The 15,010-nt window shown below is 46.1% G+C and overlaps 1 protein-coding gene across 1 annotated transcript in view; it reads right to left on the bottom strand.

Annotated features, from left to right (window-relative positions):
- The window catches only part of SMC1A (structural maintenance of chromosomes 1A), a 182,958-nt gene that overhangs the window by 151,626 nt on the left and 16,322 nt on the right, over positions 1-15,010 (bottom strand). The window contains exons 2-4 of the mRNA XM_086940138.1: positions 8,538-8,726; positions 7,384-7,496; positions 2,123-2,326 (exon numbers count right to left, since the gene is read on the bottom strand). Of these exons, the coding sequence (XP_086796264.1) occupies positions 2,123-2,326; positions 7,384-7,496; positions 8,538-8,726 (506 nt within the window). The remainder of the gene's footprint in view (positions 1-2,122; positions 2,327-7,383; positions 7,497-8,537; positions 8,727-15,010) is intronic.

Here is a 15,010-nt window from a genome sequence, read left to right as displayed (position 1 = left end):
ACCGAACCATCAAAGCTTAGCCCCTGCAACAGATCTACTTACCTGCAAGCAGTGTGGCTCCAGGTATCCCGTCTCATTGGAAAGCACTGGGTTGAACTTCGACTTTGACCTCTGAAACCAGCCGCCCCCTGTGCCGCTGGTGGTGCAGTTGTGGTACTTACCTGGCCCTTTCTGACTTTTGGCTCGAAGACTGGGATTGTAAGCTTAATACTTATCTGTTTAACCGCAATATTGTTTTCCCCATAGGATAACATTGGACAGTGTGAAAAAGTTTTTAAGTGACGATTTTTGAAAATGAAAAGTAGTGTTAAGTAAAAACGTACTTACCCGATTACAAAGACCTTGATCTTAAAATAAAATACAAAAAAAGTAAATTTTTCTAAAATTGGTCTGAATTTTCTTCTCGAGTTGTGTCTCTATTATTGACCACAGTTGTGCAATAAATGTCTTACACTCCTCTGTGTTAGGCCTAAGGCTGCTCTCCCACACTACCAATAATAGAGCACTTTGGGTTTCAAATTGAGCCCTGTACACTTTTGGAGAACCCCTTGACTCAGCGCACGGTATTACCACCTAGTGATAATATCATATACAGAGCGAGCTTCCTACAACAGAGTATAGCACTCAGGGTTTGTGCGGGGTCCAGCAGTGTAGAGATTCTAATACAAAGAGCCTTTCACTTGGCAGTGACCAATACACGTCGACCCTCTCAGGAGTCGTATTGAGGTCATGGACTTGCTTGAAGGTAAACAGTATAATTTCCTGTTGGTCTACATATCGAATCGGATGATCTCTCCCACGCTGTGCTCGCCGCCATCAACCCTCATCAATCTCCTACTGGGAATCACTATTATAGGGAGGATTTAAACGCTGTCCCTCATCCAGAGAACAACTCCACTGGCCCCTCAGGGGGCAGCGTGTCAGACCCAATCCCGCCAGCTTCCTTTGTTTTCCAAAACTTTTCCCTCTCAAACTGCGACCCATTGTTTAAAACCCTTAATTCCGTCACCCGTTCCTTCCTATGGGCAGGTAGCTGCCCTTGAATTGCCTTTATTAATTGCCGGCAGTCCCCCTATGACAAGGGAATGGGAATTACGGATCACCAATGCTATATGGCCTTGCAAGTGACTGATCAATGAAAGGCTAAACACGGAATGGGATGACCAGACCTACAGTGCAAAGTTGGCACGGATAGCCCTTGATCAGATAATAGGAATTGTATATGGAGCCCCAATCCCTTTCGGAGACCCCTGGGGTGGTCTTCCTGAACTGGAGGGCAGCACCTTGACTTATGAGTTGAGACCGCAGGCTGATGCGAGTAGGGGGGGGGGGGTTAGTGCGACGGCCTCTAAGAGCTGCCTGGTTTGAACTATAGGTTGTGGTCTGTGTGGGCATCTTAATTAATCATACGGTGTACAGCGCCAAATTAAGGATTTCTTTCAGCTTTACTGTCTGCCAGGATCATACAGAGCTATATGTGTATGTGTCCTAATTAAAGCGAAAGCAGGGGGGGGGGCCTGGCTGTATGTGTGTGCACGTGCACTTACTGCATGCAACCCCAATTAACTGCGCACCAAGGGAAAGCGAAAGCAGTAAACACTTCCGAAGCTAGCGCGTCTGCGCAAGCGCATCTTAGAAGCGCATCCACAGACCACAATAGGCACGTGCGTCGGTCTGTACCACTTGGCAGGCAAGTCAATAACAATAGATCACGCTGGCGACAATCGCTTTCGCGCTGCATTGCCAGGCGAGACCCAATAAGGGTCTGTCTACCAAATATGGGGTCAAGTCTAAGAAAGCACGAGGGTTTGGAACCAAGCCTCCTGTCAGTAAGATGAATCTTAAAAGAGAAAACATCTGGCTCTTACAAAAGGTCCCAGGTGCACTTGTCTGACAATTTACTTTCAAAATAAAATCAGATAAAAATGCAACAGGCGGAACCAGATCTCATTCACACAGCAGTTCAGAAACTAATGTTCTCAAATGTCAGCAGATAATTTCTGAGGTACACCAGTCAATACCCCGACCCCTTTGCAGGAAATGATGTCAGCATTTGGACCAGAAACAGTCGAAATTGAACAAACATTGCAGATTTTGGATGCACAAAGTCCCTCCTGCTCACCTCCTCTTTCTCTTGCTTGGCCTCCTTGCGCTCTGCAGCAATGTTCTTCTTACGGTGATAGTTGAACTGCGTGTCCTCCTCAGCTTTCACCATCTCTTTCTTCCTCTTATCGTACTCGGCTGCCAACTCGCCAGAGCGGCTGATTTCCTCAAACAGAGCTGTGCGTTCCTTGGGGTTCTTCATGGCAATAGACTCGACCGCTCCCTGAAAAAACACACAGTGAGTGAAAGTGCCTCATGCTGCTTTGGAATCTGGATGGTGCCTAGACTGACAGGACATACCACTGTGATGTTTTACTTTATCCGCACACCCCTACACCACGGACGCTTAGCAGCTGTGCTGTAATCAGCAGCACAATTACTAGCAGAAGTGCACTGCACAAGTGGAACAGCAAGTAGGTGGCCAACTGCTACGATACACTCACAATCAGAAAAACAAATGATTCACTAAATGCAAGAGATTTTTTTTTTACTGTGGCTGTTTAAGACTGCCATTATTAGCATTATCCCAAGAAGTAACAGATGGTTCCAAAATTATCGCTGTAAAAAAAGAAAATTATAATAAAAAATAGAGCAGAAATGATTACAATCGAACACCCGCATTTCCCTATATATTCGTACCATCTTCATAATGCTCTTAAGGTCACGCCCTTGAAAGCAGACCACATGCAAAAGGCCCTTCTAAGCTGCTCAGCAGGCAGGCTCGCTTGGACCCATGCGAAACCTTCACAGATACCAAACAAGGAGGACGAGTTACGCTTTACCTATGTCAGTCAGTTGTACACTCACCTGAAGAGTATCGATTAACCAGGATTATCCCGATCATATGTGAGTGAATAGATCTGAATATGATCTCAAGCACCACTGGCCGTGGCGGTGCATCATTTTTTGAATGAATCAATTAAACTTCTTCTAAAAATGTAGAAAAACGTTACTTATCTGTATGAAAGGCTTTGCAGCTTAGTATTTGTTTTAAATGTAGTTCCTAATAATGAAGGCATCAGCAATGGGTGTTGTGCTGCCCTCCTTGAAGGCAGAGTAGAGAAAAGACCCAGAAGGCACTGCTCCTACACGGTCATCTCAGTCAGCACAAACTTTTAGTGATGCTGAAAGGGTTGTGTGAGCATCTCAAGAGGTTCTTCTGCATCATTCTTTTTTTTCTAAAATTACGTTGTAAGAGATTTTGGGGGGGGTCAAAGGGCTCCTTAATGAACAGCAGACAAATGTTAGGTTTCTGATCTGGATTTAAGAGGCTGACAGCCTATCTTATTTTGAGGTTTTCGTCCTGTACTTACAAGCAGTATAATATATGAGGCACACACCAAGAGGATGTCTGTTTTACAGTTCATGAGCTTCACAGCTTGCACCTTCACAACCGCCTATGATCTTTCCACCAAAGATTCCAGACCCCTTTTTGGGGGCCTGAAGGGACAGATGCTTCACAATATGAAGTCAAATGCTCAATGCCCTCTGTCAAGCACTAGGCCTCGGCCGCTTCTTGAACAGAGTCTGTGAATGACCTTCAATACAGCACATGGCATCTACAGCTTAGGATTTTTTCAGAAAGCAGCTTTTTTGTGTAAATTTCTTTATTGATATTTCTAATATAGTAACAACATAAACAACACAGCCAGTTGCTTACAGTTAGAACTAGAAGCATCTACTTATGCATAGGGATCATATACAATTAGGAAATCAGAGTGCATTTCACCCATATTAAAGAGCAACGAGAATGGCAAGTAGCACATCACGATACAGTTGAAGACATGATCAGTGCTCTTTACACTCCATTATAACAAAAACACCCCCAGGCATGGCCTTCCGTTGCCTACCTATATTCATGTGGGACTTAAGTATAACATTCCTCCTAGTCAAGTATACCTCCCATCTTGGAATCTACCAGTTCGTGCCTACGATTCACCAGGTATCCCAGGGGCGATCACCCGGACATACGCGAGCACATTCCAGAAAGAAAGCAGCTTCATGACATTGTATTTGAATCCTCTGCAAACACTATAAACCTGGTCAATGTGCTCCTGGCAAACACTTGCTACACACTCAATTTTTATCTAAAGGAACCTATAGCGCCATGCAAGGCAGGACCTTTGGGTCATCTTCTCCAAACCAGACACTGAAAAAGACTGAGAACTCTGACAGGGACAACAACAAAAAACAAGAACAGTGCAAATCAACCAGCTCGGCATGTCCGAATATCCAAAAATGCCACATAGGATGCGAAATGTGGCTGAAAACTGCCTGAAAATAGCTTTCATTAGTTTGACGGCCAATGTCCTCTTCACGGACAGGTATCATTACAGCAATGTCAGTAGTCAATACTAAATATCTAACAACTGGAAAAGTACAGGCATCGAGAGCTGTTGCCACTACATCCACAAATAGGTACTCCCCATCCTCAGATGTGAATCTTCAATACAAGCCACTCTGGACAACAGCTGGAAAGCACCCCTTTCCCATATAGTCACCCCCAATTTTTGCCTGGTATTTGATGTCATTTTGACTGGAATTGCACTGGGTTCCTGCTAACCAGGTCCCCGGTGCCAGATCTCTATCCCAAAAACTGTGCAATTTTATTCCAATTGTCAATACCTTTAGTAAGTGGTACCCCGATACCTAAAGCAAGGAGTCTAAAGAGGATCCTTAAGGATAGCAGCATGAATTGTGCCACCCTAAAGGACCTCTCAAACACGTTCAAACTGCTACTGCAGTCTGCGTGTCTTGGTGCAGACATGGCCTACATCCCTGTGTGCCATGGGCACAGACACTGCATGCAGTATAGGTAAGTCACCCCTACAGCAGGCCTTACAGCCCTAAGGCAGGGTGCACTATACAACATGGAAGAGCATGTCTGCATGAGCAGATATGCCCCTGTGCAGGTCAGCTCTAGTGCTGCCAGTACAAGTGAACAGGGAAGCCATTTTGAGAACATGTGCTGGACACAGGTGAAAATAAGTTTTCCAGCTACATGATGGCTTCTCTGAAAATAGGGATTTTGGTATCAAACTGTGATGCTATTAGGAACAGTACATTCACCATCAACTCCATTTTGTATAACTTACTATATTTTCTGTGCTCTCACGCAGTTGCAGAGTGGGGAGGGGCTGTTTTTCACTCACCGCTTGTTTTCGCTCCTCCCGTGCAGAATAAGCTGGAGTATGTTGTGTGGGATGCGTGCTTGGTACCTTTCAGGGCAGAGATTGTTGTTACCAGAGAAATGTGTGGAATGTACAGAACTATCTCAGACTCAAAATACAGGAGCCTGGCCAGCTTCTGTCTTGACCCTGACACAGACCAATACGGTCAGTTTGGTTTTTGTAACAGAGGAAAGGGAGCAAGATTCTAGAAACTACTCCTTAGGTGGAGTAAAAGGTATTAAAGCTGGAAAATCTTGGCGCTGAATCAGAAGCTCGCCCGTTGGGGTGGGCGCACTGCCATTGTAGTAGTAGTAGTAAAAACAGAGTTTATTTAGACAATAGTCTATAAACCAAACACTGCCATTGGGAAAATCTTCAGTAGTTCCCGATCGAGAGTTCTGGCTGAATGTAAAGGGCTTCCCGGTTGAACTGACCAGAATGAGTAGTGCAACTCGCTTGTGAGGTGTTCTCCTTATCCATTTTATGTATATACTTCCTGAGTTTCTTTGATCCATTTACATATTTTATATATTTCCTTGTTTCGTGTATATGTTATGTGCATTTGACTATTTGGTTTATATTTGGGAATCTACATTAACCAATATATTTTGTGTTACTTCTAAAAGAGTTGAATTAATAAATCAAGTGTCACTTTAAATGCATCTGAATCTGTTCTCTTGCCTCGCGAGTATGGAGTTCTTATTGTACATGTGTTATTTAAAGGTGCAGTGGTGCATTTGCCTCGTCTTGAGTGCCGAGTTTTGTTGTGTCCTATTGTTTCAAATCAGAAGCAATACACAAAACATCTCGTATTAATAAACCCACACTGATGCCAGTGTGGGATTCATTAATACATGCACACAGAATGCACCTTAGAGGCGCCCCCTGAAAACTTACCAGCTACTGGTATGCTGACTGACAATTTTCTGCCAGCCTGACACCAGAGACAAGTTTCTGACCCTCAAGGGTGAGAGTCTTTGCTCTCAGGAGGCAAGAAACAAAGCCTGCTCGGGCAGAGGGTTTTTACACCCCTTCCCACAGGATGACCTGAAAATTAGCATTCCAAGGCAGGGGAGCTTCAAAGTGCCTACTGCACAGGAGAGGAAAGCCGACCCCCTTTGTCCATAACCCTTTGGCACCTGGACAGGTGGGAAAATGAGCTAGGCAAAGAGGTGTGCTCACCACCAGGCTTGTATGAGTGTTCCACCCCTTTAGAGGGAGTATGCAACACCCGCCTGGTTTGAGAACACAGTGCACCTCTAACAGCTAGCAGAAGATAGTCCAGCCACCAGGAGAAGATAGTTCTACATACAGCTTCTACCGAGTGAAATCTATTGGAAAATATATTCTTCCATGGACAGAAAAGGAGGATTATCTGTCACGGAAGCACATTCGTAGAACAATAAGATTTAGTGAGCCTCCTAGTTATCAAATTCATGAATAAGACTAAAGGATCGAACGTTTTTAACCCTCACTTCTTTCATAGACCATAGCTCCTGGCGTGAAATGAACCCACAGATTTCAAAAACTCCTATTCTTGAAAATGCCAGTCTCCACCGCAAGCGTTAAGGGACCTGGAAGTGCTTGGTTTTCTGAAGTTCACCAGAGTCTGCTCATAACGCTGCTGTTGTCGTTCCCATCTTCTCCCACCACTGCTAATAACAGATTGTGTACTCTACAGCTTGTCTGTTCTGTGGGTTCTGATAAGTGTAGCTAGTCAATATCAACCTCTATGTTACTCATTTAACAGAATTCGGGAGGCTGAAAAGGCTGAGCGGACCCACAAGGATTCAAACCGGTGACCTTCATTTAACACACAAATGTCTATAGTGGACGCATTAGTCAACTGAGCTATCTGAGCCGTCTGCCACTGAGGCAACATCAGGTCGTATATTCTTGGCCAAGTGGAAAGCAAGAAACCTTTAGTCTTGAGGATTTGCTGCACGCCACAACCCCACTCCTCCCAACCACTGCTGCTCCCCATTCACACTGGTGATTCAACGGGCCAGCTGCACTCCTAACCCCAGGAACTTCAAGGTGCAAGAATTCCCTCACCCTGGTGATCCTGTGTATAAACCCTCATTCTCCAAACAAAGTCCCTGGGCCATACCTGAAACACTAGGAAGTTCCTAGCTTTGATGAGGATTCCCAGTTTCTCAAGCTCGTCGCTGTACTCCTGCAGCTGGACAACCTTGCTGTTGATTCTGTACTCCGATGAACCTCCTGAGGGACAAGACATCAATTGAGCAAAGAAAGGGGAGGACAGCATTTAAAAGCCAAAGCACCACTATGCAGCAGTGACAAGTCCCTCACTTTGAGTTCCTCATTAACTATGCGGGGATATACCTGGGTAAGAAATACCTAGCCCAGACAATATCTCTCAGTGCATTACTAGGGATTAAGAGGTATTTCTCTCAGAATGCAGAATAACAAATGGACCCGGGAATACCAGGTCTTACTTTGTGCGTTTTCTCCGTTCTGAGAGAAATACCAGACCCAAATCTGCAAGCATTTAACACCTCTTTAAACACATGGTGAATGTGCGGGGAGTGGGTGGGGCTGCTTTTCTTGGCCATGAAAAGGAATAGATGGATGACTGGGCAGCAGTCAGCTTCAGCTGGTGGGGAGGCATTTTTTCTTGCTCCCCCATATGCTGCAAGTGAGCAGGGCCCGGGATCAGCAGCTGCCTATCGCCTCGTTGAGGGGTCAGGCCAAGAAACTCGTAGCTTCAGCACTACAACATTTTTATTCAAACCCATCTCACAACAACTAGAGATTGACATACTTGGCACATTGCTATTTCAGATGTGTATATGCTATCCACATGAGGATAGTGTGAACATCTGAGGGGCTGCATTCTAATTAAGTGCATATGGTTTGCACTAAATTCATTAAAAGGTCCGGCCCAGTTGATAATAGTGGTGTTTAATGAAGATATTTATTACTTTTCCTCTACATTTGTTTTACTCATCATTTTCACAACAGAAAGCAACCATGTTACACTAATCATCATACACAGTAACCTCCACGAAAAATGGTGAAACCCATTGAGTCCGTTTACTTCCTCTCTCGCCCATGGAATCTGCTCCAACGAGGCCGGGACTCTTCAAATCTACTTCATCAGCAGCGAGTCAAAGACATGGGGTCAGCCCTTCTGGGGTTCAGTTGCTAAGCAGACAACAGGCTCGGACTGCTAGCAAAAGAACTTGAGGGTTCAGTTTTACTTCTACAGGGCAACAAGGAATCCCTTTTTCCTGGACTTACCCACAATGATCCGGGCGAAAGTGCGCTCTGTCCCACCGTCCTCCGAGTACACCATACTCACAAAGGCCCGGTTGGCGGCCGGCTTGCCTACGGGTGCACCATGGATGAGGTCGCGTAGAGTCTTCACTCGCAGGTTGCTGGTCTTCTCGCCAAGCACAAAGCTGATGGCATCCATAAGGTTCGACTTGCCTGGAGTAGACAGGGAGGGAGAGAAGCAAAGAGACAGGTTGTGTCAGGATCGGCATTTGTTCACACTTAGGTGAAACAGGGTTATGTATCAGAGTAATTAGCCCAGATGCAAGTGTGCACCATGCAAGAGACCACAAGTGGGCGTGCTCAGCATCCAAGTCCACGTGTACAAAAAATGAGGAGAATTTGCAAAGTAATTTTTGGAAAAATTGCCAGACTGTAACAACACTGAGATGATGACTGAATGAAGTACATCGAAAACATAATAGATCATGTGTACAGAAGTTGTGCCTTTGGAATCTCAAATTCTCAACTTCAGGAAGTACATGAAGCAATAATACGGAAAAGAAAGACCAAAAAGGATTTAACATGACAACTTCTACTTGGTAACCAGGTCAAAACCACACTTTGGGCGCTCAACTGCAGTATACGGCACTGTAAGAATTAAATGTATGTGTCTAGAGGGGTGCTCCAAGGGGAAGAGTGTTTGGTTACCAATTCTACCACATCAATTCCTTCAGAGAGAAGGAATACACTATAAGTCATAAGTCAAATGCTCTTGTATAGCGCACAAATCACCAAACGGTCTCGAGGCGCTTGGCAGAAGAAAAAGAGACAGCATCCATGTTGGGAGGGGGTGGAGAAGAATAATTAGGAAAGAGCCAGGTTCATAGGGGTTCTATCCCGAGCCCACAAATCACTAATTACAGTCTAAAAATGTTAATTTTAATCCAAAATTATTAAAAACAGTCTCTGTACGTTGTTCCAAGTTTTCATTTCTTTATTCCAATATTCACAGTCCAATCTGTGTTTTTCCAATATAGCATGATGCAAAGATAAATTCAGATAGCCTTTCCAAGATACAGCTTGATGCAATGAAATTCAATGATAGCCTCCAAGATACAGCTTGATGTAAAGATAAATTAACTGAGACCCAACACGCGTTTCGTCTTGTGCTCTAGCACAAAAAAAAAAAAAAAAAAGACTTCTTCAGGGCTGATTAGATCTTCAGTGTGTCTCACTAATAACTGTATTCATCAATCTTGATATATCACCTAATAATGGTAAACAACGTCCTTGTGATTAATTAGGAGAAAAAGTCAAAGATTCCACTGGCTTATTTATGCGGAGTACGATTTTCAATCAAACATGCATTAAATCTCAGTAGGTACAACTTGGTAAAGTTGTGGATCACGTGTTCATTTCGCCAAACAACTGGAATGCCAGATACGGAGAATCCAAAGAAGTCATGAACACGTGATCCACAACTTTACCAAGTTGTACCAACTGAGATTGTGCTGGACTACATCTGCTGCACCTTACAGGTTATCAGCCCAGATCACATCCGGCATCAAAGCTGAGATTTCAAAGGTGGTAGAGTTGGGAGTGATTGAGCCCTCCAGTAGTCCATGGGCCAGCCAAGTGGTACTGGTGCCCAAGTGGAGAAGTGTGGCTCAATGATTAGAGCGGCAGACCCTGATGCAGAGGTCTAGCCCGGGACCAGGGTTCAATTCCCCGCCTTGGTGGGTCTTGGGCTCAAAATTCCACGGACCTGATAATTCTCGCCTTGGTGCCTGTTCCAATCATGGAGTCCCACTCTGCAACTCTGGGCAATAGCTTGCTTAATCTCCACAACGGCCCCCACAATGCTAAGGATGCCTGGCCTCCACCTTGGGGGTGCCCAGGAGTGGACGCCTCACAGGGAAAGCCAGGATGGGTTCCACAGCGGTATTCGTACAAGCGCCTTGAGACCCTTGCGGGTGAGTAGTGCGCTATACAAGTATCAATTTACATTTACAAGCAAGTGCCAAGGGAGGAAAGATAAAAATTAGACTATTAAAGCTTAAATACAATCGCCAAGACTGATGCTCATCCCATTCCAAGAGGAGAGGAGCTCATAGATAAGGTGGGAGCTGCAAAATATCGGAGCACCTTTGACCTGACATCAGGTTATCTGCAGATAGCCCTCATATCAAGAGCCAAGGACGGGTTTGCTTTGTCAACTCCTGAAGGCCACTTTCAGTTCAAGGCGATGCCCTTTGGATTGAAAAAAGCACATGCCATCTTCCAGAGGTTGGTTCACAGAGTACTTTCAGGTTTGGATGGCTTTAGTGCAGCATATCTGGATGATATTGTGTCTTAAGCTCCACCTAGGAGGATCACCAGGTCCACCTCAAAGAAGGGCTTCAAGAGGTGCTACAGGCATGGCTGACTATTAAGGCAAGTATGTGTCCAATAGAGTAAAGTGGGTGGAGGTCATGTACAACCCCCCCAACCTAAGATCCAAACAATTCTGGCTTCGGAAGCTTCTAAGACACAGACCCAAGTCAGAGGCTTTCTGGGCTGACTGGGTATTACAGGAGGTCTGTGAAAGCGTGTGACATCATAACGGCAACCTGAACAGAGTTAACTTCCAAAAAGCAGCCAAGAAAAGTCATAAGGACTGATCAAAGTCAAAAGGCCTCAGACACCCTGAAAGAAGACATGTGCTTAACACCTATCCTAAAGGTACCTGACTTTAGCAAATAGTTTGTAGTCTAAACAGATGCTTCAGAACATGGGATTGGGGCAGTACTATCACAGCTGAATGAGCAGGGTCAAGATCAACCAGTTGCCTTCACCAGCAGGCGACTTCTCCACACAGAGCAGCAATGGCATGCCATTGGGTTGGGGAGCCTTTGCTGTAGTTTGGTCCCTGAAAAAGATAAGATCCTACCTATTTGACACTCTATTAACAGTTCAAACTGACCACAGGCCGCTCAGATGGCTGATGCAGATGAGCGGAGTAAACTCCAAACTATTGAGATGGTCAGTCTTCCTAAAGGGAATGGACTTTGCAGTGGAACACAGTCCAGGGACTGACCATGTCAATGCAGATGGCCATTCCAGGTTCTTCCACTTAGCTGATGAGAACCGCCAAGAAAAGGGTTACTCATTTCCTTTCGTCTGGAGGAGGGGGCATGCAAGGAAATGCCTCTTTTTACATGTTCATACCCACATTTTTAGGTCGAGCGTAGCGAAGGACCTTTCGTTGGCGTGTTTGGGGAATCTGAGACAGCGTTCGGGGCCGCGCCTCTGCTGTCTCAGATTCCTTCTCGTGGGCGCGCACGGCGCCGTGCCCATATTCCCGAGCGCACACCGCCAGCCCCCACACCACACAGACTGAAACACACTCGCGCACACCCATCTCCTGTCTCCACTGCAAGCCTGCTGGTTACTTTCACTTTCCATCCCCCCACCAGTCATCGGACTCTTTTTACACATGCACGCATGCATACATACATACATACATACATACACGCACACACACAGACACATGCGCACACATGCGCGTGCACACACACATCCCCCCTCACACCCCACTCACCAAGTTCTTTTCGTGTGTCCCTCTCTCCCTCGGCAGGCAGCGGGTCATTCTCAGCAGCAGGCGGGGCTCTCCACGAGCACGGGAGCCCCGCTAGCTGACACGCAAATCTTCCGGCTGACGGGCACAGGAGCGCTTCAGCACAGGAGCGCGGGTAGGCTCCCGTCTGCTTCTTGTCTTTTTGCGGCCCCGCCCCCGTCCCAACACAGGTTGCCTGGCTTCCTGTTCAAGCCGGGCTGCGGCGGTGAGTTTTTATTATTTCATGCGACTAATTTTAGTGTTTTTATATAGCGCAGCCTTTACCCGAAGGCGTCAGAGCGCTTCACAATAGGAACAGTAAAGATACATGAGGAGAAAATTACAAGTGGCCAAATTACAAAAGCAAATGTATAACAGCTGTGAGCCCGTGCCTGAAACGGTATGATAACAGCAGTAGGCCTGAATTATTTATTGGCAAAGCCAACATACCTTTGAGGATGGATTATTATTGCACTGTGTTAAAACCAATGACCGACTCACTTGCCATTCATTTAATCTACAGTGCATCGCATCCCATAAGCCCACTGCTTCGAAATCAGACTGCCATATGGGAATCATATTTTCCTTGCTGCATCATTATTTCCATTCATGTTCAGAAGCAAGAGGTCAGCCACCTTGGATCAGAATAGAAACAATAGACTAAGCACAATACTATTCCAAAACAGCCAGACATGCTATGTATATTTTTGTACCTATTTTTATTGAACGCACTTGCCTGCCAAAATGATATGCTACATTGATCTTTTTCTGCTTTTATTATTTTAATTTATCCTGCATATTTTTCTTGAGAAAATGAGGGTGTTTTTGTGGGTTCGTAAGTGGATGAATGCAAGAATGAGTCAGTTGATGGATGGATGGATCAGTGCAAGCTTGAGTGGCAGAGCGCACGTGTGATTGGGTATGGAGACCTAAAATTCACCAGTGACCGAAGTGGCACTTGCAACTATGAGCCAGACGTTTTCACATTGTAGATGCTTCGTAGCGTTGTAGATGCGGTCACAGAAAGTTTCTGTCCCATCCTTATAACCAAGCTGCAGGCAGTTTGTGGGTAATCAAGCAGTTCCCTTCAGTGAATGGTTATGCGTGCTTCTGATCTTTTGCTATTTTCACGCAGACTGGTCCAGCAATGTTCTTTGTCACAAGTGTCAGCAGAAAGGCAAAGTGTGGGTGGAAGGCGGGCGTGAGAGTCCTCTCCCATAAGCAATCCAAAGCAAAATCACAAGCCCAAGGGAAACTGCCCGCTTTAACACCTTTTAATATACACACGCCCCCGCTCTTTCCCTCTTCCCCCCTCTCTCGCGCGCACACACACAGGCACTTACGCACACATGCATTCTCTCTTTCTTTGGTGTGTAGTGCCGAAGTACCATTTATTCCTGCTAGGCACGGTAAGCCATTCATGGGTGCTTTTATTATGATACAAGGACCCCTTGCTCCCTGCCAGGCCTCTAGCACTTGTGGCGTGGTGGGGGTAGTTACAGTAAGACCTTCACTGGTGCTTTTAGCTTCACTGTGGTATGATACAAGGACCCCTTTGCTCCCTTTCAGGCCTCAAGCACTGGTGGCCTAGTGGTGGCAGTGCGCAGTGCCGAAGCACTTTTGCCTTCTGCTATGCACGGTAAGGCATTCATTGGTGCTCACTGCTTTCAATAGGGCCATGGCTTGACAACAGGCAGGCCTTTGCTCCCTATCAAGTCTCCAGCAGTGGTGGTGCATCATTCATTCCAGCTGCTCAGGGCTGGTGCCTGTTAATGATTCTCTTGCAGCTGAGGAGTCAGCAGTGGGTGCGTTTGTGAAAGGCTAGGGTGGTGTGTGTGCGTTCCCTCACACCTTTTCCTGCTCTACTCCATGCTCCCGCTTGTCCCTCGTGTGTATATTACAGAGGTCCGAAAAACACAGCATTTGAAATACCTAAAACACAAAAATATTGCATGAGAACCGGGCGCCTTTCCTCTCATTGATAGGATATACCCGCTCTCCCTACAACTCTCTTTTTCACGTACACAAGCTCTCTCCCTCTCACACACGCATGCACTCACACATGCATACTCTCTCTCCCTCTCACACACATGCATGCACTATCTTTCTCACACACACATAGGCACACATGCACGCTCTCGCACTCACACATGCATACTCACATGCAGGCTCTGCTCTCTTTCTCTCCCCCTCACACACACATGCACGCTATCTCTCGCTCTCTCTCTCACACACACACACAAGCACGGACACATGCACATTCTCTTTCTCACACACATGCAACCAAACACACACGCACAACCACACAAACCCCACACACAACCCCACACACAACCACACACACAACCACACACACAACCACACACACAACCACACACACAACCACACATCCACAGACACCCACAACCGCACATACACACAACAACACAACCACACACACGCAGACCCACACACACACACAACCCCACCCCACACACACAACCCCACACACAACCCACATACACACACACAACCATCTATCTGTCTATCTCTCTATCGCCCTCACTCTCTCTCTATCTATCGCCCTCCCTCTCTCTATCGCCCTCCCTCTCTCTCTCTCTCTCTATCGCCCTCCCTCTCTCTCTCTCTCTATCGCCCTCCCTCTCTCTCTCTCTCTATCGCCCTCCCTCTCTCTCTCTATCTATCGCCCTCCCTCTCTCTCTCTATCTATCGCCCTCCCTCTCTCTCTCTCTCTATCGCCCTCCCTCTCTCTCTCTATCTATCGCCCTCACTCTCTCTATCGCCCTCACTCTCTCTCTCTCTCTATCGCCCTCACTCTCTCTCTCTCTCTATCGCCCTCACTCTCTCTCTCTCTCTCGATCGCCCTCACTCTCTCTCTCTCTCTATCGCCCTCACTCTCTCT

This window comes from Lissotriton vulgaris, chromosome 10, assembly GCF_964263255.1.
Source record: "Lissotriton vulgaris chromosome 10, aLisVul1.2, whole genome shotgun sequence".
In the NCBI taxonomy this organism is placed as follows: domain Eukaryota; kingdom Metazoa; phylum Chordata; class Amphibia; order Caudata; family Salamandridae; genus Lissotriton; species Lissotriton vulgaris.
The sequence above is the reverse complement of the archived record's forward strand: the minus strand, read 5'-3'. Positions and strand labels throughout refer to the sequence as shown.